General features: G+C 48.0%; 1 protein-coding gene across 1 annotated transcript in view; it reads right to left on the bottom strand.

Annotated features, from left to right (window-relative positions):
- GPD1L (glycerol-3-phosphate dehydrogenase 1 like) overlaps positions 1-21,932 on the bottom strand; it is a 61,469-nt gene extending 39,537 nt beyond the window's left edge. Inside the window, exons 1-2 of the mRNA NM_001100363.2 lie at positions 21,795-21,932; positions 5,278-5,455 (exon numbers count right to left, since the gene is read on the bottom strand). Of these exons, the coding sequence (NP_001093833.1) occupies positions 5,278-5,455; positions 21,795-21,841 (225 nt within the window). The 5' untranslated portion in view covers positions 21,842-21,932. The remainder of the gene's footprint in view (positions 1-5,277; positions 5,456-21,794) is intronic.
- Positions 21,933-22,214: the final 282 nt, after the last annotated feature.

The following is a 22,214-nucleotide window of genomic DNA, read 5'->3' as shown; positions in this document are numbered from 1 at the left end:
GAGCCTGTGCTCCACAGCAAGAAAAGCTACCGCAACAAGAAGCCCACACACCGCAACGAAGACCCAGAGCAGCCAAAAAAAAAAAGTTCACGAACCCCACTCATACCAGGAGCCAGTCACCATTTTCATTCTCATCTCATTTCTTCCTTCCTCCACAAGTCACTGGAATGAGGCCAGGCAATAACTCCTCCAATTCTCTTCAGTGATTTAGGTCTTAACCTTGATTTTAATTAAAGACCAGTCCATTAGCTGGCCTAGGGATGGACCAAAGTCCATCAACTTAGAAAGGATATGTGAAATAAAACCCATGTTTTATGGCAAGATAAGAAAAATTTAAACAAAAAAAATATTTTTTTCTCTGTCCTTTGGTCTTTCTCCCCCCTCTACTGGGGACTTCCCAGGTGGCTCAGTGGTAAACAATCTGCCTGCCAATCTGGAGACATGGGTTTGATCCCTGGGTTGGAAAGATCTGCTAGAGAAGGAAATGGCAACCCACTCCAGCACCCTTGCCTGGGAAATCCCACGGACAGAGGAGCCTGGCGGGTTACAGCCATGCGGCTGCCAAGAGTCAGATTCGACTGAGTGACTAAACAACTCCCCTCTATTGGGCATTGAGTATCTGCATTATACATGGACCATACCTTCCCCGAAGGTGGAAATACCTGCTCAACCATAGAGTAACACTCTCCCAGCATCAAGGAAGCAATTCCTTAAAGATGACATTCCTTCTAGATCTTAGAGGGGATCACGGTGACCCACCACTGAAACCAAAGGGGACCCTGTGGGGCTTCTGGGCACCAAAATCTCTTTTTTGTCCCCTCTTTCTTGTAGGGAAAACTCCAGCCTCCATGATCTTCCCTGAGTTCCAAGGGCAGATTGCTCATCAAGGGAGAAGCAGCCAAGAAAACACCTGAGGCAAGATGAAAGGGACTAAAGCAGCTCAGCAAGATTAGGAGATGATCACCTGAGAAAAGCTACGACAACCTAGACAGCATATTAAAAAGCAGAGACATTACTTTACTAATAAAGGTCCATCTAATCAAAGCTATGGCTTTTCCAGTAGTCATGTATGGATGTGAGAGTTAGACCATAAGGAAGGCTGAGCACCGAAGAACTGATGCTTTTGAACTGTGGTATTGGAGAAGACTCTTGAGAGTCCCTTGGACTGCAAGGAGATCCAACCAGTCCATCCTGAAGGAGATCAGGCCTGGGTGTTCACTGGAAGGACTGATGCTGAAGCTGAAACTCCAATAATTTGGCCACCTGATGCGAAGAACTGACTCATTGAAAAAGACCCTGATGCTGGGAAAGATTGAGGGCAGGAGGAGAAAGGGATGACAGAGGATGAGATGGTTGGATGGCATCACCGAATTGATGGACACGACTCTGAGCAAGCTCCAGGAGCTGGTGATGGACAGGGAAGCCTGGTATGCTGCAGTGGACAAGACTGAGTGACTGTACTGACCTGAGACCCAGCACACACCCTCATCTGGTCAGCAACCCCACTCTGGCAGTATTGTTATGAAACTCCTCAGCAAGTTCACCCAGATTGGGAATCACAGTTTTCCAGGACAGGAACCCACTGTATCCCCCTTTGCCTGAGAAAGCAGTAAAGCTATTCTTTTCTACTTCACCCAAAACTCTGTCTCTGAGATTTGATTCAACACCGCTGTATAGAGAAGCCAAGCTTCCAGCATCACTGCTTTGTATTTACAGGTCTGGATTGGCACAACTGTCATTATCACATCATTTAATATATAGCTCCCTCAAAAACTTATATAACACTGCCTTGACTTCCAACAGAAGAGTTCCTGGTGCTAAGATGCTGTTCCTGGCTTAAAATCCTTCATTTAGCTCAAATAAAATTTCCATTTCTTCCTTTTTGTTGTTGTTCAGTTGCTCAGTTCTGTCCGACTCCTGCGATCACATGGACTGCAGCACGTCAGGCTTCCCTGTCCTTCACTATCTCCTGGAGTTTGCACAAACTCAGTGTCCATTTAGTCGGTGATGCCATCCAACCATCTCACCCTCTGTCATCCCCTTCTCCTCCTGCCTTCAGTCTTTCCCAGCATCAGGGTCTTTTCCAATGAGTCAGCTCTTCCCATCAGGTGGCCACAGTAATGGAGCTTCAGCTTCAGCATCAGTCCTTCCAGTGAATACTCAGGGTTGATTTCCTTTAGGATGGACTGGTTTGATCTCCTTGCAATCCAAAGGACTCTCAAGAGTCTTCTCCAGCACCACAATTCAGAAGCATCAATTCTTCAGCACCTAGTCTTCTTTATGGTCCAACTCTCACATCCATACATGAATACTAGAAAAACCACAGCTTTGACTATATGGACCTTTGTTGGCAAAGTGATGTCTCTACTTTTTAAATGTGCTTTCTAAGTTTGTCATAGTTCTTCCTCCAAGAAGCAAGTGTCAGGTATCAACATGAAAAGCAAAATTCTTAGTTCCAGCTTTGATGTGATCAGCACCCTGAATGCCAAGAAGGTAGACTGTGATGGGCTGCAATGTGTCCATCCCGGCCCAAGATTCACATGTGGAAGTTCTAACTCTAGTCCCCCAGAATGTGACTGTATCTGGAGGCAGGGTCTTTATAAAGGGAATTACGTTAAAATGAGGTCACGGGGTGAGCCCAAACCCAATGTGACTGGTGTCTATACAGAGGTGATTAGGAGACATGGAGACACAGGAAGGAGAGGCCAGGAGAGGCCTCTGAAGAAGCCAACCCGGCCAACACCTTGCTCATGGGCTTTTTAGCAGAGAACATTTTGCCACCTTAAAACATGCCTCTTTGGCATGCTAGGGGAAACAAACTGAGTGAAACGACACACCCTGGCCAGGCACAGGCCATAATTTGTATGAGTTGTTTCCGACAGGAGGTCCTGGGAAGGAACAGGGACTAACAAGCCACCACCAACTGGAAGAGTTCAGGAAAGGTCAAAAGGAGACACCACGTGTCCAACCACCTCCCAGAATCCTTCTCGTTGGCATCTATCTTGGCTGATTAATGCGTGTGCCACCAGGAAGGACCCTTGAGTCAGAGTGACTGGCTAAAGACATCCCAGAAACTAATGCCATCACCATAAAACCTGAGACTGCAGAGCCACGTGGCAGAGCAATTCTCCTGGGTTCCTTTATCCTACTGTTCTCTGACAGGCATGCCTTCCCAGCAAAGTCTCTTGCTTTGCCAGTTTGTGTCTCCTGGGACAATTCATTTCTGAGTGTTAGACAAGAGCCCCCTTTCAGGCCCTGGAAGTTGTCCCCCTTCCTGCAGTGGGCATATTATTATTTATAAATTTACTTTATTTATGTATTTATTGGCTGCAGCCCACAGCTTGTGGGATCTTAGGTTTCCCAACCAAGGACCCTGCATCGGAAGTGTGGAGTTTTACCACTGGACTACCAAGGAAGCTCACCGTATTAATTATTTTAAGGTGCGGGGAAAGGTCTAGGGAAGGAGGAAAAGGGGGTTGAGATGGCTGAACGGCATCACTGCCTCAATGAAAACCAAACAGGAGTTGCCCTTATGTAAAAACATTTACATTTATAAGGGAAATCTCCATTTGTAAGGGGGGGTCTCCCTCCAAGGGAAGAGGAAGGCCAGACCTCTAGAACTCTCAAAACTGGGAAGGTAAAGATTAAATCTGCATAACAACCTCTCCTTTGTTTCCTGTGCTTTCCTGCTCACCTCCCAAAACTGACTCTCCCCACCCTCCTTTTTCTTGCTTTTTGGCCATGCCCTGAGGCATGTGGGATGATCTTAGTTCACTGATGAGGGATCAAAGCCAAGTCCCCTGCATTGGAACCTCAGAGTCTTAACCACTGGACCACTGGGCAAGTTCCCCCCATCCACTTTTTTTCTTTAGCTGAGGATTATCTAAGGTAAGGACTTCTATCTTTTGGGTTACAAAGTTTTCTTGGGTTTCCCCTATGCATTTTTTTTTTTTTAATTGCTCAGAGGTATCCAACTCTTTGCGACCCCATGGAGTGGAGCCTACCAGGCTCCTCTATCCAAGGAATTCTCCAGGCAAGAATCCAGGAGTGGACTGCCATTCCCTTCTCCAGGAGATCTTCCTGACCGTGGGATCAAACCCATTTCTCCTGCACTGGAGGTAGATTCTTTACTACATGTTATTCAGACTTGTGTCAACTTAATTGCTTAGGCCAGACAGTAGAACCTAGAAGGGGAGAGAAAAATTACTTCCTCCAGAAAACCTGAAGTCTCTTGAATTATGAGAAAATTCATTTCTATTGTTTAAGACACCCAGTCTATTTTACTTTGTCATGGCAGCCCTAGCAAGGACCAAAGCAAGGCCCACATTCACAATAAAGAAAGTGAAGTTGCTCAGTTGTGTCCGACTCTTTGCGACCCCATAGACTGTAGCTCGACAGGCTCCTTCATCCATGGGATTTTCCAGGCAAGAGTGTTAGGGGAAGCACACTGATTGAAACTGCCCACCCTGGCCAGGCACCATAGTAACCATTTGCATGAGTTGTTTTATGACAGGAGATCCTGATAAGGAATACGGAACTAATAAGCCACCACCAACCGGAAGAGTTCGGGAAAGGTTAAAAGGAGACACCGCGTGTCCGTCCACTTCCCAGAATCCCTCTCACTAGCATCCATCTTGGCTGAGCCATGCGTGCGCCACCAGGAAAGACTCTGAATTAGAATTATTGGCCAAAGACCACCCGGAAACTAATCCCATCACCATAAAACCCGAGACTGCGAGCCACGCGGGAGAGCAGTTCTCCTGGGTTCCCTTACCCTACTGCTCTCCACCCGGTGCCCTTTCCCAATAAAATCTCTTGCTTTGTCAGCATGTGTGTCTCCTCAGACAATTCATTTCCGAGTGTTAGACAAGAGCCCAGTTTCGGACCTTAGAAGGGGTCCCTCTTCCTGCAACAAGAGTACTGGAATGGGTTGCTGTTTCCTTCCCCAGAGGATCTTCCCGACCCAGGGATCAAACCCAGGTCTCCCACATTATAGGAAGACACTTTACCATCTGAGCCACCAAGGAGGAAAACCAAAACAGATCAAGCAATGAACTTGGTGGTGGAAAGGAACATGAGACTGGGGAAGCAGTTTTCCCACCCCGCCAAGCCCTAGGTGCTAACTCAGTCAAGCCTAACTTTCAGAATGAACCAAATGAATTGGGTTGGCCAAAAGGTTCATTCTGGTTTTTCCATAAGATGTAGTGGGAAAATCTGAGTGAATTTTTTTGTCAACTTTTTCCTTTTTACCCAATACTTTTTACCCCCAAATCTTACCACATTTTCTGGCAGCTTGTGTCCAGGGAGATATTTCACATTTTCGTGGTCATTATTTATGATGTCTGTCAGTTTTCTCCCATTAACTGTTTCTTCAAAGACCCACATCTTGACCGTGGAGGCAAACTTCTGAAGTTTCCTGACATTATTACCAATTATTTTTGCAACAGCTGAACCCCTGCAAAAGAAACGATGGAAAAGAAAATGATTAAAAAATAATAAAATTTTTTTAAAAGAAAGAGAATGATAAATTCCCTTGAGCAGAAGAGAAAAAGCACCCGATTATAATTCAGAAGACTTGAGTTCTTATTCAAGCACTGAGCTTAGAACTCAAGATATGATATTGCCTCAGCTGAAACTTGGTTGTTTTCACTTGGAAATACCACCCTGTGGTCAGGAAAGCCTCAGAATTTGGTACAAGGTCAAGAAGTACCTCCCTTTGAGACCAGAAGGCATCAATCTTTCTTGGAAGAGACTATCACAGGTGGAAGAGAAATCCACCTGAAAGATGGCATAAAAATAACACTTCAGGGCTTCCCTGGTGGCTCAGTGATTAAGAATCCGGGTGGCAATGCAGGGGACCCAGGTTTAATCCCTGCTCCAGGAAGATCTCACATGCAGCGAGGCAACAAGGCCTGTGCAACTCACAGGCTCTAGAGCAACTACTGAAGCCCATGTGTCTTACAGCCTGGGCTTTGCAATAAGAGAAGCCTCCGCAATAAGAAGCCCGACCACCGCAACTAGAGAGTAGCCCCCTGCTCACCTCAGCTAGGGAAAGCAACAGAGACCCAGTGTGGCCAAAAATAAAATAAAGAAATCTTGAAAACAAAAAAGCAAAAAAAAAAAAAACAGCAAAAACAGTTCAAGGGTTCCCAAAGTCTCCAAGGCTATTAGGCTATATTTCAAATTCATCAAAAGAAGATTCATATGCAGTTACTGTAGAATAAGCAGTGTTCTGGTGAACTCCACCAGGGCCCAAGTGGAGTCATAAAGGAAAGACAAGATCCAAGTGGATTCAAGAAATAGAGCAGAGCAAGGGCTCCAGGTCTGGTCTCCCCAGCAGCCACCCAGTAGCCTCTAAAAGCTCCCTTTTTTCTGCATTGGAGAAGGCAATGGCACCCCACTCCAGTACTCTTGCCTGGAGAATCCCATGGACAGAGGAGCCTGGTAGGCTGCAGTCCACGGGGTCGTGAAGAGTCAGATATGACTTATCGACTTCACTTTCACTTTTTACTTTCATGCATTGGAGAAGGAAATCGCAACCCACTCCAGTGTTCTCGCCTGGAGAATCCGAGGGACGGGGGAGCCTGGCGGGCTGCCGTCCATTGGGTCGCACAGAGTCGGACATGACTGAAATGACTTAGCAGCAGCATTCACTAAAAATCCTGGGAATGGATCAGTCACCCACAGCTTTCCCCCGAGGGAAGAGAAGATGCCAGTTCATGCTACTTGATGCCAGTCCTCTGCACAAGAACCATGGGTGTGCAGCTGGTCCCCACGGCAGAGATGTTGCTGGTCAGCTCGGTACCTGTGCCTATTTCAGGGATGTGCTGGGCGCAGCAATTTGGGCCAGGGGTGGTACCTAATCCTGGCTAAGCCAATCAGTTTCCTTTTCAGGATTTTGAACAGAAAAACAGTTTGTTTCTTAGACAACCTTCCTGGTGTGAGGAGTAAAGGAAAGACAGGCCCAGAGCACCTGGAGAATTCACATGTCAGGGCATTCATTATTTTTTCTAATGATTATTCTTAAGACAGTTTGGAAAATGAGTAAGGGGTAATGACAGAAAGGGGGCGGGACCAAACAGATACAGAAGAGATGGAGAGGGTTATCCTTGCGTTTATCTTTGGCTGCACAATAGACGATGTGCAACTGTGGCTCTCCCTGTGAAATCCTTCTTCTATGCCAGCAGGACAGTTTATTAGCTAAATATCCGTTAATCCAATTCTCCTCTGACACTTTATAGAAGAAAAGGCCAAGACTCTCCCCACCATCACTACCACCTTTATCCTAATGTTTATCCTGACAATTCACACAAGGTCAAAGAGACCAAGTGTGATTCTGATGAACTCAGCAAACCTAGAGGGGTGGGGATCTCTAAGACACTAGGAACTCAAGTCTAGTAGAGCCAGTGAGAAAATAAACTAGAGCCACAAGCGCCCAACCCACGGTCCAGTCTCCCTGGAATACACCTGCTGCTCCCTTCACAGTCGCCTCCTGGAGAAGTTAAGCATTTGCAACCAGGGACAAACTGCTGTAGTATCTGCTGAAAAGTTAGTTAAGAAAACTTAAATCAATTGGAACTATTAGAAACTAAGCCCACCAGACAGACCCTGTTCTATGGTGCTCAAAGGGGCTTAGGACAGAAAACAATGAGAACTCCAGGTATACTGTTCACTCCTGTAAGCCTCGTTCTACCTGCTCCTTAGTTTCATCAACACCTTCATTCAGTCTTTCATTCATGCACTGATCTCGGTTGCAAAAAAGGTCTTGAATACCTATTGTGTATAACACATTTGGCTGGAAGCTGGCTTTACAAAGCAGTGCTCTCAGAAGCTTGCCAACCACTTTGGGACTTCACTGGGATCCAGTGGCTAAGACGCCACATTCCCAACACAGGGAGCCCAGGTTCAATCCCTAGTCAGGGAACTAGATTCCCACATACCACAACTAAGATTTGATATAGCCAAATTATATAAATGAATATTTAAAGAAAAAAAAAAAGCACCCCACATGAGGCAGGCGGTAGAGGGCCTCCCAAAGTAAAGCAATTGGAGATTCATTCCCTTTGGACCAAAACTCCAAGGTGAGAACAGCAGGACAATTAAAGGAGGAAGTTGGACCCTGCCCAGATGACATATTTCTCATTCTCGAAGTCAGGAGCTCTCTCTGACCACACATGTGCAGAGAGGCTCCTTGGAGGCTACAGGGGAGGGATGCCAAGGGATGTTCCCTACACATACGCCTTTTTGGTACAATCCATCTAGGCTTAAAGATGTACGCGCACACATCTGAGGATCCTGAGATATATCAAATATGGGCTGTGAATGCAAACCAAAATGATCAGCCAGAGGAAAACCATTAAGAAATGCCCCATAAAAGTAATTCAAACTGCCAGGAGAGTGTGACTCAGGGACTCTCCCTCTGAGTCTGCCTGTGTGTATCCATACACACTGTACTCTTTTCCTCTTAATAAATACTTGCTTCACTACTTTCTGTCTTTGTGGAAGTTCTTTTCTGCAGAGCTGAAGGGCCAGGGCTCCTGTCACCGACCACTGGTCTAGTGGCTAGGATCTGGTTGACCTCGATCTGGACTCAGTCTCCAGCTGGGAACCCAGGCCCTGCCCCAAGCCCTTGCAGGTGGAGGCCACCCGAGATCACACCCACTTAAGAGAGAACAAAGTAAAAGGAATTCATAGTCCTGTGTATGATAAGAGGTGAAGGGGAATGAGGGACACATGATTAGAAGGGTCAATTGCGAAGGACTTTCAACACAAAGGACTCAGATGCAACCCAGTTCATCCACGAAGTCTCGCACACCCAGCATTCAGCTGAGAGAAATGATGGACAGACCTGGCGGTGGGGGTGGGGGCCGCGGGGAGGGTGGTCCAGGGAAAAGACATGGGAACAGTCCCTACGTCTGCAGAGAAGTAAAGGGGCTTCACACCCTAGGGACGGGAAGAACAGGCAAAGCAGAGCTTCCAGCCAACACTGAGCCAGCCGCAGGCACGTGAGGAGTGGGGCCAAGCCAAGAACCAGCTGATCCAGAGATGCATAAGCAACAACACGTGCATGTTATTTTCAGCACTGCGTTGGGGGAGAGTGGGCTATTTTGCAGCAGGAGCAAAGGGATGCATCAGATACGCAGCTAGAGGTAACTCCAGGTGATTCTGGGCCAAGCTGTTGGCTCTGTCACTCCTGGACGGGGTGGGAGATGCAAGTGGGGAAGAAATAAGAAATTCAATTCACTGAAGAATCTAGGGAGATGAACAAAAACAGTAATACATAAGGCCTAGTCTTGTTCTATCTAATAACAAGGTTTTTTTAGGTGGTTGGGGGGAGGGGTAAGCAGACATTAGAAATGAAAACGCTTTATCTCTTTCAGTATAATCTCCATTTGAACCAAGTATTTTCTTTGCTGTCCACCATTTCTGTGTTGTTTATAAAACCTCAAAAGTATATAATTCACCTCAGCATAATAAAGGCGATAAATTCTGTATGACAAGAATATATATTTACCACCAAAACGGGGGGTAGGGGTCTGGAGGAAACTCTTGGAGGTGATGGATGTTTATCATCTTGATTGTAGTGACCATGTCACAGGTACATGTGTATCTCCAAACCCATCAAATATTTATGTCTCACCCAGTTTTCTGAGTCTCAAGTATACCTGAATAAAGCTGGGGCTTTTAAAGTATAATCCATACCCAAAAACTCTTCTGTGGCTCTGAAACGGTACTAAATATGTTTGGGAGTGGGGAGATGAATGGGGAAATTGGGATTGACGTACATACATTACTATATATAAAATAGATAACTAATGAGTACCTACTGTTAACGCACAGGGAAGTCTACTCAGTGTTCTGTGGTGACTTGAAAAGGAAGAAAATCCAAAAAAAGAGAGGATATCTGTGTGTAGCTGATTCATGATGACGTAAAGCAGAAACTAACACAAGGTCGTAAAGCAACTATACGTACATGCTAAGTTGCTTCAGTTGTGTCTGACTGCTTGCAACCCTATGGACTGTAGCTCACCAGGCTCCTCTGTCCACGGGATTCTCCAGGCAAGAATACTGGAGTGGGTGGCCACGCCCTCCTCCAGGAGATCTTCCTGACCCAGGGATCAAACGTGAGTTGCGTTGGCAGGTGGTTCTTTACCACTAGCGCCACATGGGAAGCCCTAAACTGTAATAAAAACTAATTTAAAATTTTTTATAAATTAAAAAGAGAAAATGTGTTTGTCACATTTGTGTAAGGAACGGGATCAAATAGCAAAGGGAGTGTTTTGCAGGAACCTGTGTTTTGAAAGGAACTGGGACCCACGTATAAGGGACAACCTTGTCCTAAAAATGTGTCTGGCCTACAGAGGACTAGTCCAAAAACATGCACGGATCCATTAGAACTGAGCTTAAAATTAAAATAGAAAAATACTGCCTACAGCCCAGTCCACGGAGGCGGGCGGTGCGTGGCGTGGCCGCAGTGGGAGTTGGGGTCCCACAGCCACGATGGTGGAGTCTGTGTGTTTCAGGTTTGTTCTGTCACTGCCCAAGTCCAGTCAGGTCACAAGCAGCCATCACTCCACACACCCACTCGCCTGCCTGCTGAGCGCCAGGTCTGTGATGGAGTGCGGTGCTTCGCAGCGTGAGGAATGGGGCCGGCGGTACTCCCATCAGCCGAGTGCCGCCCACACACACAGAGTGCCGGGCGGCTCTGATGCACGCGTGTCCTTCTCCGCTCTCCTGGCGCCCCCAAGGAGCTGCAGCTGTCTCATGTGAGGGCCACCACGTTTTCCACCTCCCTGGCGTCTGCGAATTTCCCTCCACAAAGGAGGAGGCTGCCTAGATGATCGTTTTGTTTCCATCCTACATGGGGCTGCTATCTTCTACTTGCAGCATTTGGAGTGCTGTTACAAAATTTTACTTTTCAGTCAACTTTTAAAGAGAGTGCAAGTGAATAAGCAGGGCAAAAGTGACTGGGCAGTTTAAAGGAGGTTTAAATTCCATCTCAACCTCCACGTGGCAGATTAAGACATGACCCAGGAGGCTCAGTCACTCTGACCTTGGGTCCCTGGACCAGGTAGTGGCAGCGGAATCATGAATCATCTTAAGTCTTGGGTCTCAAGACACAGACTAATTTCCAATCTCAGCAATGTTATGCTTACGAAACTGAAAAGGGGCTTGGGTGGGGGTACTTCCCTGGTGGTCCAGTGGTTAAGGCTTTGCCTTCCAATGCTGGGGATGATAGGGGTTTGACCCCCGGTCGGGGAGCTAAGATCGCACATGTCTGATGGCCCAAAACACAGAACATAAGCAGCAGAAGCAATACTGTAACAAATTCATTAAAGACTTTAAAAATTTCCAAAAAAAAAAAAAAAGGCAACAATAAAGGGACACAGGTAGGAAAAGATGCTCCAGTGCCAGCTGGGTGCACATTGAGTATGTGACACAGAGCTCATCACAGTCACATTATCCCCATTTTACAGATAAGGAAGTCGAAGCTCAGAGAGAGTAAGTTACCCGGTTGTGCTGTCCATCTGGAGCCAGCAGTTCTAAACCAGAACGGTTTCCAAAGCCCACACTTTCTACTGATTCCAGTTTGCTGAGGAGTAGAGTAGAATTGCAGAGAAGGCAATGGCAACCCACGCCAGCACTCTTGCCTGGAAAATCCCATGGATGGAGGAGCCTGGTAGGCTGCAGTCCATGGGGTCGCTAAGAGTTGGACACGACTGAGCGACTTCACTTTCCCTTTTCATTTTCATGCATTGGAGAAGGAAACGGCAACCCACTTCAGTGTTCTTGCCTGGAGAATCCCAGGGACAGGGGAGCCTGGTGGGCTGCCATCTATGGGGTCGCAGAGTCGGACACAACGGAAGCAACTTAGCAGCAGCAGCAGACCTGTTTCAGGGTGGGGGGAGGTTAATGGGGGGGAAGGAGGTGGTACAGTAGGGGAGGGCAGGGGAGGTTGAGAAAGGAGCTGAGGAAAGGGGAAGAGGAGAGAGAGGCAGGTAGGGATGTGCTGACTACCAGGTGTCAGGCGCTGCTGTTTGCTTTGTTTTTTGATTGACACATAGTTGACAAATAACACTGCATAAACTCAAGGCATACACCATGTTGGTCTGATACATTTATATGCTGCAATCTGATTACCGCCAGAGCACTGTTTTCAATACCTCACCCACGTTATCTGTTTCAAGCCTCAGCAACCCTCTGAGGCAGGGACTATCATGATCCCCGTTTTTCAGTGAAGACACTGAACCCCAAGGATCAAACAGGCAGGTGGTCAGCGGAGGAGGAGAGATCTGCAACCTAGCCATGTCTTCACCGGGCTTCCCTAGTGGCTCAGCTGGTAAAGAATCTGCCTGCAATGAGGGAGACGTGAGTTCGATTCCTGGGTTGGGAAGATCCCCTGGAGAAGGGAAAGGCCACCCACGCCAGTATCCTTGGGTTTCCCCGGTGGCTCAGCTGGTAAAGAATCCGCCTGCAATGAGGGAGACCTGGGTTCAATTCCTGGGTTGAGAAGATCCCCTAGAGAAGGAAAAGGCCACCCACGCCAGTATTCTTGGGCTTCCCTGGTGGCTCAGCTGGTAAAGAATCCGTCTGCAATACAGGAGACCTGGGTTCAATCCCTGGGTTGGAAAAGATCCCCTGGAGAAGGCTACCCACTCCAGTATCCTGGCCTGGAGAATTCCATGGACTATATACCCCACGGGGTCACAAAGAGTGGCCACGACTGAGCAACTTTCACTTCACATGTCTTCACCACTCTGCTCTCTCTCCCTGGGTCCCAGATGGACAGACACTCACCTGCTGGAGGTCCTAACCTCCACTAGGCAACACCCCCAACCCCTTGGTGCTGGCTCCTCTCTTCCTCTCCAAAAGAAGTGATATTTTAATCAGCCAAGGGACAAGATATCTATCCAGGCAGGCTGACAATTCCCAGAACGGCACAGTGCAGAAGCTTTCTGGTCCAGAAAGGACCCCACAAGACCATCCCTCTTTAACCAAGAAGGAAACTCTCCAGGGAGAACAAATAAGGGTTCAGCTAGACTCTTCCCATCCTATGCCCAGAGCTAATCCAGCCTATGTATCCACCAGGCTCCTCTTTCCATGGGATTCTCCAGGCAAGAATACTGGAGTGGGTTGCCATTTCCTTTTCCACAATTTTGGTTTAAATAACATCTACTTTCTTATTCCTAAAAGCTATTCATGAAAGATGAAAAAAAAACAATTATAAATAACTCACTACCAGAGAGAACCACTGTTAACATTGTGCGTAATTCTTTGCAGCTAAGGGCTTTTAGAGTACAATCAAATGCCAGAGTATTTAGATGCAAATGTGAAAAATAAAGTATTTTAAAAATAGATTCAATTTGGTGAATGCTTATTTGATCTCTGGATAGGGAAGCTTCCTAAGTTTAAAATCAAAGCTAGCAACCACAGAGGTGTGAACAACTTCACACAGAAAAAGGAGAGGGAGAAGCAGATGAAAAAAAAGCCTGTCTATCAAAATCTAAACTGCAGGGGAAAAGCCTAAGATAGAATGCTACATTTAACAGAAAACAGGATGCAAAAGTGTACCTAACATATAATCATATGCAATTAACAAAATACATACTACCTCACACCTGTCAGGGTGGCTACTATATTAAAACAAAATGAAAAAACAAGTGTTAGTGAGAATGTGCAGACTATGGAACCCTTGTGCTCTGCTGGTGGGAATGTAAAATGGTAAAACTGCCATGAAAAACAATACAGAGGTTCCTCAAAAAACTAAAAATAGAATTACCAGCTGATCCAGCAATTCCCCTTCTGGGCAGACACCCAAAAGACTTGAAAGCAGAATCTTGAAGAGGTATCTGTACACCAATGTTCATAGCAGAATTATATACGAGAGCCAAAAGATAGAGGCAACCCAAGTGTCCACTGATGGACAAAGAGAAGGTGGTGTATATATTCAATCATACAGCCTTAAAATGGAAGGAAATTTTGGTACATGCTACAAGGGAAACATGAGGACATTATACTAAATGAAATAAGCCAGTTATAAAAAAAAAATCATTGTATAATTCCACGTATGTGAGGAATTCATATGAACTCTTTCTGGAAGTTGGAATCCAGTCACCATACAGAGGAGCCCAAGCTTGCCTGCTGCAGACAGAGAAACATGTGGCTTGTCAGCTCCATCAGCCTGGCCAAAGCCCACCCGCTGTGAAAGGGGGTGTGGAGGACAGAAAGCCCCAGCCCACGCCCCACCTGACTGCTGCCTTACCAGTGAGCCCAGGAGAGACCAGCACAGACCCACCCAGCTTAGCCCAAACTGCTGAGCCCCAGAATCAGAAGCCAATCAGTGATGGCTGTTTGAAGTCAGGAAGTCTCAGGGGGAGATAGTTGGGCAGCAGCAGATAACTGATGAAGTCCTGGCACCCAACTGTGGAAGGCGCTGAGCCCCAAAGTGCAGAAGGATGGCAAAGTGCCACTAGGAGAACCCCAGAGGAGCTGGAGGAACGTCAGGCTTAGTTCCTGATGTCATCAAGCCCTGGGAGTCAGGGATGAGGGGAAGAAGAAAGATCTGGAGGTGAGGTGCCTGACACAGCTTCCCACCAGTAACCACTGAGAAACCTGGAGACACTATACAGAGAAGAGCTGGTAGATACATGACTCTCTAAACAATGGGACATGTCTTCAAAAAGAGTGGGCTCACCTGGCCACTGCTCTGAGACGAATGGGTGGAAGTTGGCCGTGATGGATTTCCCTCTCAAATACAAGACTTTTCTAATGACTAATTTTCTAGATTAATTTTAAGATCAGGTACCTTATTAACGGGGCTTCCTTGGTGGCTCAGTGGTAAAGAATCCACCTGTGAGGCAGGAGATGCAGGAGATGCGGGCTGGATCCCTGGATGGGGAAGATCCCCTGGAGGAGGGCATGGCAAGCCACTCCAGTATTCTTGCCTGGAGAATCCCATGGACAGAGGAGCCTGGCGGGCTACAGTCCATGGCGTTGCAGCGTCAGACATGACTGAAGTGACTGAGCACGCACATACCTTATGAACAGTAAACTATGATCGTGTCATAACTGCAGGAGGAGGGATGCCTGCTGTGGAGGGAAGCTGAACAGGATCTTTTTTTTCCAAGACTTTTGCCACCAAGGAAGTCCCTTTAGGACGATTTTTAAGACCTCACTTCAATTCGATTTTTCTTAAATGGAATATTGTTTATACTAGACTTCTTTAGGGAGGGTACGATATTCAATTTTTGTGCAGATGGGATTTGTTCAGATAAAAGTATGCTTCTCAGTAAAAACGGTTAAGAATTAGGAACTTCTCTGGCAGTCCAGGGGTTAAGACTCCACATTTCCACGGCAGGGCACGTGGGTTCGATCCCTAGTCTGGGAACAAAGATCCCACATTCTGCTCGGTCATGGCCAAAAAATTAAATAAAAATGATAAGAATTTCTAGAAACACGCACACTGAAGTTAGAGGGATCTGCGTTTCAATTCTATTGTATTAACCACTGACCTTGAAAAGTTTTCCAATCTCAATCTCATCATCTAAAATAGGGATAATAATAGTACCACATAGGCTTATTATTAGATATACCTGCTGCTGCTAAGTCGCTTCAGTTGTGTCTGACTCTGTTCGACCCCATAGACAGCAGCCCACCAGGCTCCTCTGTCCCTGGGATTCTCCAGGCAAAAATACTGGAGTAGGTTGCCATTTCCTTCTCCAATGCATGAAAGTGAAAAGTGAAAGTGAAGTCGCTCAGTCATGTCTGACTCTTAGCGAGCCCATGAACTGGAGCCTACCAGGCTCCTCCGTCCATGGGATTTTCCAGGCAAGAGTAATGGAGTGGGCTGCCATTGCCTTCTCCGAGATATACCTGCAATAGCACATATCCCAGACACAGAAAATGCCCATAAGTGGTAACTGCTATAGTGATTATCCCCTTTAAAGACGAGGAGGAAATGAAGAATGATGAAAGAGGGCTCAGATAGGAAAACCGGACTCACCCCAAGAACAGCTGTGATGTTTTTACTGCACAGAAACAGAAATAGGTGTATCAGCCTGGAAGGTGTTTTCAGCCTGGCTGCTCGGGGAAATGGGTCTCCTCCCAGGTCACCCCTACCCATTGCCACCCACCCCCACTTCCAGAGCAGAGGCGTGTCAGACAGGGAAAAGGCCATTTTTGGCCTCAGAGGAGCTCACACACCAATGCTCAAATCGGTTCAAGCTCTCCATGTCAGGATACAGCAAGAATCATCAGTGACACTGAGTAGCACAGACGAAAAAGGATGACAGGGGATGAGGAGCCATCCAGGCTATATTCAGACGCTTCCAGCAGGACAAAGAGTCACCCACATGTCCAGCTTCGGCCATCAGTGCAAAGTAGGCCAAAGGTCTCCCTGACCTTCAGTCCCAGGAGTCAGTCAAGCTGTGAGGTGACAGTGTAAACAAGAGCAAAAGATAACTTCTAGGAACACCTCCTGCTCTCTGATCTTTTCCCCTCCTCTGCCTCTGTTCCTTGGCATTTTGTGATTAGCACTGGCTCTCAGGTAGAAGTAAGCTTCTCACTGAAAATGATAAGAATTTATAGACATGGATATTGGAGTTAGAAGGATCTGCGTTCCCACTCCACCTTATTAAACACTGACCTTGAAAAGGTCCATTGTGTGACTTACTAACGGTGCTGATCAAAGAGACCCAACTAACGAAAGTAACATTTTTTCATTAGCTGACACTTACTGAGTGCTAGTCTCTCTGCACTCTCCTGAAAAAGTGAAAGTCGCTCAGTCCTGTCGACTCTTTGCGACCCCATGGACAATAAGTCAGTGGAATTCTCCAACCCAGAATACTGGAGTGGGGAGCCTTTCCCTTCTCCAGGGGATCTTCCCAACCCAGGGATTGAACCTAGGTCTCTCCTGGATCACCTCATTTCATCCTAACCATGATCCTAAACAGCAGGTACCAATGTCAGAACCTGACCCTTGGAGAGAAGCAGTTTGTTCAAGGACCTAGACTGCCAGGGTAAGAAACCAGGAGATCAGGGTGCTGCCTCCTGCCTCACTCGGCCTCCCAAGGAGGTTTGGGGCGTTTCTGGACTTAGCTCCCAGGCACAGAGGTGGGGCTGCAAATACAACTGAAACCGAGTGGGGCCCTGTGGGGCTCCCAGGCACAAAGGCCTTTCTGTGTACTGTTTCTGGTAGGCAAGACTCCAACCATTATACCTTTCCTGAGTTCCAAAGGGTGGGATTTGAACAGTTGGCTAATCAACCAAGAAACCACCTAAGGCAAGATTAAAGGGACTAGAGCAGCTCATCAAGGTTAGAAGACCAACCACCTGAGATCCAGCATACTCTCTGATCTTGTCAGCAACCCCATCTTTGACCCACTGTTATAAAAACCCTCATCAAGTTCTCTGGAAGAGACACACAGCTTTTCAAGGCAGAAGCCTGGCGTGTCCCCCTTTGCCTGGCCAGGTAATAAAGCTGTCCTTTTCTGCTTCACCCACAGCTCTGGTCTGCAGGGTTTGGTTCCGCATCAGTGCACAGAGAGGCCGAGCTCTCACTAACACAACCCTGAGGTTTTAGTTCTCAAACTGCATCTTAGCCCTGTATCTGGGTGGCTGTCCCAAGGAGAGATCTCCTGGAGATCTTTTTGCTGAAGGAACTTTGTTTCATCTTTGCAGGAACTTAGGAGGCTTTTGTTTTTTCCTTTCACTTGCTTTTATGAGTCATCGGGACCAGGCCCATGAAACATGGTGCCGGTTAGGAAGCACCTCCCTGCAACCCCGCAGTGGGCAGCCCAGTAGGGCTCAGTGAGGTGCCCCAGCCTCCACTCTCACCAGCTGTAAGTGCAGGAGGGCCGGACGGGGTCTGTCATTCTTCAGGTATCTGCATAGTTATAGATGATCACTTACATTGCCGGACGAACTTAATGTGAGCCACCTTATAGCTACAGATGTAACACCTTCATTTACCTAAGCATTCTGAGCAACTTCAAGTTCCCAAGTGTAAACACTGCTTAGGCAACTTCCTATTCCTGAGAATCTGGAAGAGTCTGTCTTTTGGTAATCTGTTTTAAAATTAGCGGAAGATTAGGTTCAGTGTTTGTGGAAAAGATTGTGGCTCAGTGTTTAAGACTCTGTGCTTCTAATGCAGGGGGTATGGGTTTGATCCCTGGACTGGGAACTGGAACTAAGATCCCACACGCCTTGTAGCAAGGCAAAAAAAAAAAAAGTTAGCAGAAGGCTAAAGTCTTCCCTGGTGGCTCAGACGGTAAAGCGTCTGCCTACAATGTGGGAGACCTGGGTTCGATCCCTGGGTCGGGAGCCTGGTCGGAGGAGCCTGGTAGGCTACAGTCCATGGGGTCGCAAAGAGTCAGACACAGATTGAGCGACTTCACTTTCTTTCACAGTCCCTGAAGGGAAAAAAAATCTGCCCTGCCCTCAGGGAATGTGTTTCAGCAAGTTCAGATTCCTTGGTACTAATTCTGGTTTAAATGGTAAAGAATCTGCCTGCAATGCAGGAGATCTGGCTTCAATCCCTGGGTTGGGAAGACCCCCTGGAGAAGGAAATGGTAACCCACTCCAGTATTCTTGCTTGGAGAATTCTATGGATAGAGGAGCCTGGAGGGCTATAGTCCATGAGGTCACAAAGAGTCAGACATGACTGAGCAACCCACACACACACACACAATTCTGGTGCAAGTGGTCTTTGGACCATGTTTTAACAAACACTATTAAAAACACTGGATTCCACTTTGCTGTCAAAGGTCTGTATCGTCAAAGCCATGGTTTTCCCAATAGTCATGTATGGATTTGAGAGTTGGACCAAAAAGAAAGCTGAGCACCAATGAACTGATGTTTTCAAATTGTGGTGCTGAAGAAGACTCTTGAGAGTCCCTTGGACAGGAAGGAGATCAAACCAGTCAGTCCTAAAGGGAATCAACCCTGAATATTCATTGGAAGGGCTGATACTGAAGCTGAAGCTCCAATCCTTTGGCTACCTGATATGAAGAACCAACTCTTTGGAAAAGACTGTGATGCTGGGAAAGACTGAAGGCAGAAGGGGATGACAGAGGATGAGATGGTTGGATGGCATCACTGACTCAATGGATATGATTTGAACAAATTTTGAGACGGAGTGAAGGACAGGGAAGCCTGGCGTGCTGCAGTCCATGGGGCTGCAGAGTCAGACACGACTTAGCAACTGAACAATTAGCAACTGAACAATAACATTAAAAACACTATTTAAAACATCTAATCTTGGGACTTCCCAGGAAGTCCAGGGGTTAAGATTCCATGCTTCTACTGCAGGGGCATGGGTTTCATCCCTGGTCGGGGAAATAAGAACCCACAACCCACAGGAGGAAAATAAACCTAAAACGTCTAATCTGTGGCAGATATTTCATTCCACTTTGTATTTCTTTTGAACGTAATCTTCCAAGTCCTTATCTATCTGTGACCTGAAGGTGGAGACGGTGTCCATTGCATTCCTACCCCTGGAAAGGCTACTATATCTGCATGGAGCAGACAGGCAAATGTCTATGACCAGAGCTGAACACTCAGTGTGCCCCTGGGGAGCCTCTCTGCGTCATTTTCTGTTCCTAAGTTGCTGAATCTCTCTGCTGAGGTCGTGGAACCTCTCTCTAGGAGTGGCTGGCTCTGTACCCGGGACAGAGTCTGGGAAGCCTATGACTGTTCCCATCTGATCCCTTCATTAATGGAGCCCGGCAGCCAGGCCAAACCATCGGCGCATTTCTCAACTGCTCTGCTCCAGTGTCACTAGCCAAGTTCCACTCCGTTTCCTTGATCCGGAGCAAGCCAAGAAAAACAGTCAAGTACATCAGAGTGAAGCTGCGGGAAGGCAGCCCGAGTCAGAGATGGGGGCAGGAGGGTCATTTCACGACTCTAGCTCCAGTCCCGAATGCCGCGTGGCCCAGCCAGTCTATTTCTCTTGCACCTTGCAAAAGAAGGAAAAGGTGCTGTTATCTGTGGTTCTGGGGCCTCTTTCGGAAGAGGAAACTAGTGTTAAAGAACACGCGATGAATGGGCGTGTTTCCAGGCTCACAGTCCATGAGGCAGCCGACATTTCACTCAAGTGCCTGGGGATAAGAACTGGTAAACTCCAGCAGCAAGTCCAGATGAAGCTGTGCAGTGGATAGTTACCGACTCAATTAAATGTAGGACAGAACATTTTGTTGTGGTTGAAGACAGTTTACAGAAAAGTGCAAAATATCCTAGTATTTGCAGGGATGTGAGATAAAATACTACTTGTAAACATTCTCTTGCATCTGATGGAATTCTTCCGGAAAGAACAGAATAAACTGATAACACTGGTTTTCCTCCAGGAGGTACCTTAGGAGACAATTGTGGGTTGTCTTGAAACTTGGAAGATAATTTTTTTTTTTTTGGTGGGTTCTGGGGTACTTTTCAAACACTGTGAATTTTTGCCAAATCATATATAATTACATTTCTTCATTAAAAAATGAGTTTGGGGTGACTTCCCCAGTGGTCCAGTGGTCAAGTCTCCATGTTGCCAATAGACGGCAGGGGTTGGGGGGCAGGTCGCAGCGGCAGGGGGAGGGGAGGGTTGGATCCCTAACTGTGGAACTAAGATTCCACATGCAGCTCATTATGGCCAAAAGATTTTTTTTTTAACTTAGTTTGTGTTTATTCATTTAGTATTTACCTAACTCTTGCTGTTCTCAAGAGCTGGAAGGGGAGGAGTGGAAACAGATAATCAAAGAAGTCATCACCTGTGACAGATGTTTGCAACAGGGCACAGGGCTCCTGGCCTCGCTGGGATGGAAAAGTGGCGAATCAGAAAAGGTTTCCTCCAAAAAGTACTTTCTGGGCCAAGTCTTAAAGAGGAAGACCGAGTAACTAGTACCAATTTCTGTAAGACTGCTACAAGCATGAACTGTGATGAGTGTGCGGCCACAGGACTTAAAGGACACCACTCTTTTAACTATTCTTATACCAGTCCCTCGAATGTGGAAAAAATAGCGGGCAGCCATGGAAAAAGACTGAAAATACCAGATGCTATACCATATTCTGCCTCCTCGCCCCCAACTGTATTAAGTTTGAGAAAGGGAACTAAAAGGGCCAACGCTTAAAGTGCTCATGAGAACTCCTAGCACAGCGGAGACGCAAAGCTTCGCACTCACTCACCCCTCCGCCCCACCCCCCCAGGTAAGAATTCCCAAAGCCCTTGGGCTACTGGAGGAGCCCAGGCTGTAGGGAACTTGGATTTTCTTCCCGATATGTTACTAAGATACCAGACTTAGCAGAAGCCTGGAGCCGGACCTGCACTTGGAAGGGCAGAGCCGGCCCCGCCCTCGACCTGCATGGCAGGCACCCTTCATCCCCCTCTGCCTCGGTTTCCTTGACACGGAAACCCCAGGAAGAACGCTCGAGCCTCCTACAACTCTACCCAGGCGATCTGCCCAGGAGAAAGGAGAACGTCCTGAGGATGTTGCGTAAACCCCCCGGGCGTGGCAAGCAGGTGGCCCCCGTGCGTCCGCTGACTGGTGCCGCGAGCGAAGACAGGTGCCCGCGGGCACGCCGTCCCCTCTCTCCGCGCCGTCTCCAGGAGCACGCGGGCTCTGGGCCTCCCCAGCTGCTGCCTCGGCGCAGCCTCCCCGGGCGCGCGGTGCCCAGCCGGGCCGCGACGCTGCCCGCCCCGCCTCCCCACGCGCGGTGCCGGGTGTCCTCGCCGCGGCGGGGACGCGCGCCCTCGCTCGCCCTGGAGAGGGGCTTCCTGGAGGCGGAGTCCGCGCCGCCCGCCCGCTGCCGCTCACCAGTTCCCCGAGCCCACGATGCACACTTTCAGGGGCGCCGCTGCCATGGTTCAGGCCGAACGCTGCAGACCGGAGCGCGCCTCCCAGGTCGGCTGCCCGCCTCCACCCGCTCGGCATGAACCCGCTGCGGCGCACGGCGGCCCCGCCCCGCCGCCTCTCGGCCAATGGCCGCGACCACCCCCGCCCGGGCGCCCGGGGCCACAGCTGACAGCCCGGAGGGCCCGCCCCGCCACTCCCGAGAGCCACTGCGCACGCCCGGCCCCGCGAGGCCCCGCCCAGCCCAGCGCGAGGCCTCTCGGGACTTGTAGTCCACCGCCCCAGACCGCCTCTCCCACCGCGCCACGTGCAGCTCTAGCTGGTTGCACCGAGACTCGCGCTCCGGGCGCAGGGGATGCACTGCCTTCCCTGCGGAGCAGGCAT

The sequence above is a fragment of the Bos taurus genome, chromosome 22 (assembly GCF_002263795.3).
Source record: "Bos taurus isolate L1 Dominette 01449 registration number 42190680 breed Hereford chromosome 22, ARS-UCD2.0, whole genome shotgun sequence".
In the NCBI taxonomy this organism is placed as follows: domain Eukaryota; kingdom Metazoa; phylum Chordata; class Mammalia; order Artiodactyla; family Bovidae; genus Bos; species Bos taurus.
Note: the sequence above shows the minus strand (reverse complement) of the source record. Positions and strands in the feature narration are given on the sequence as shown.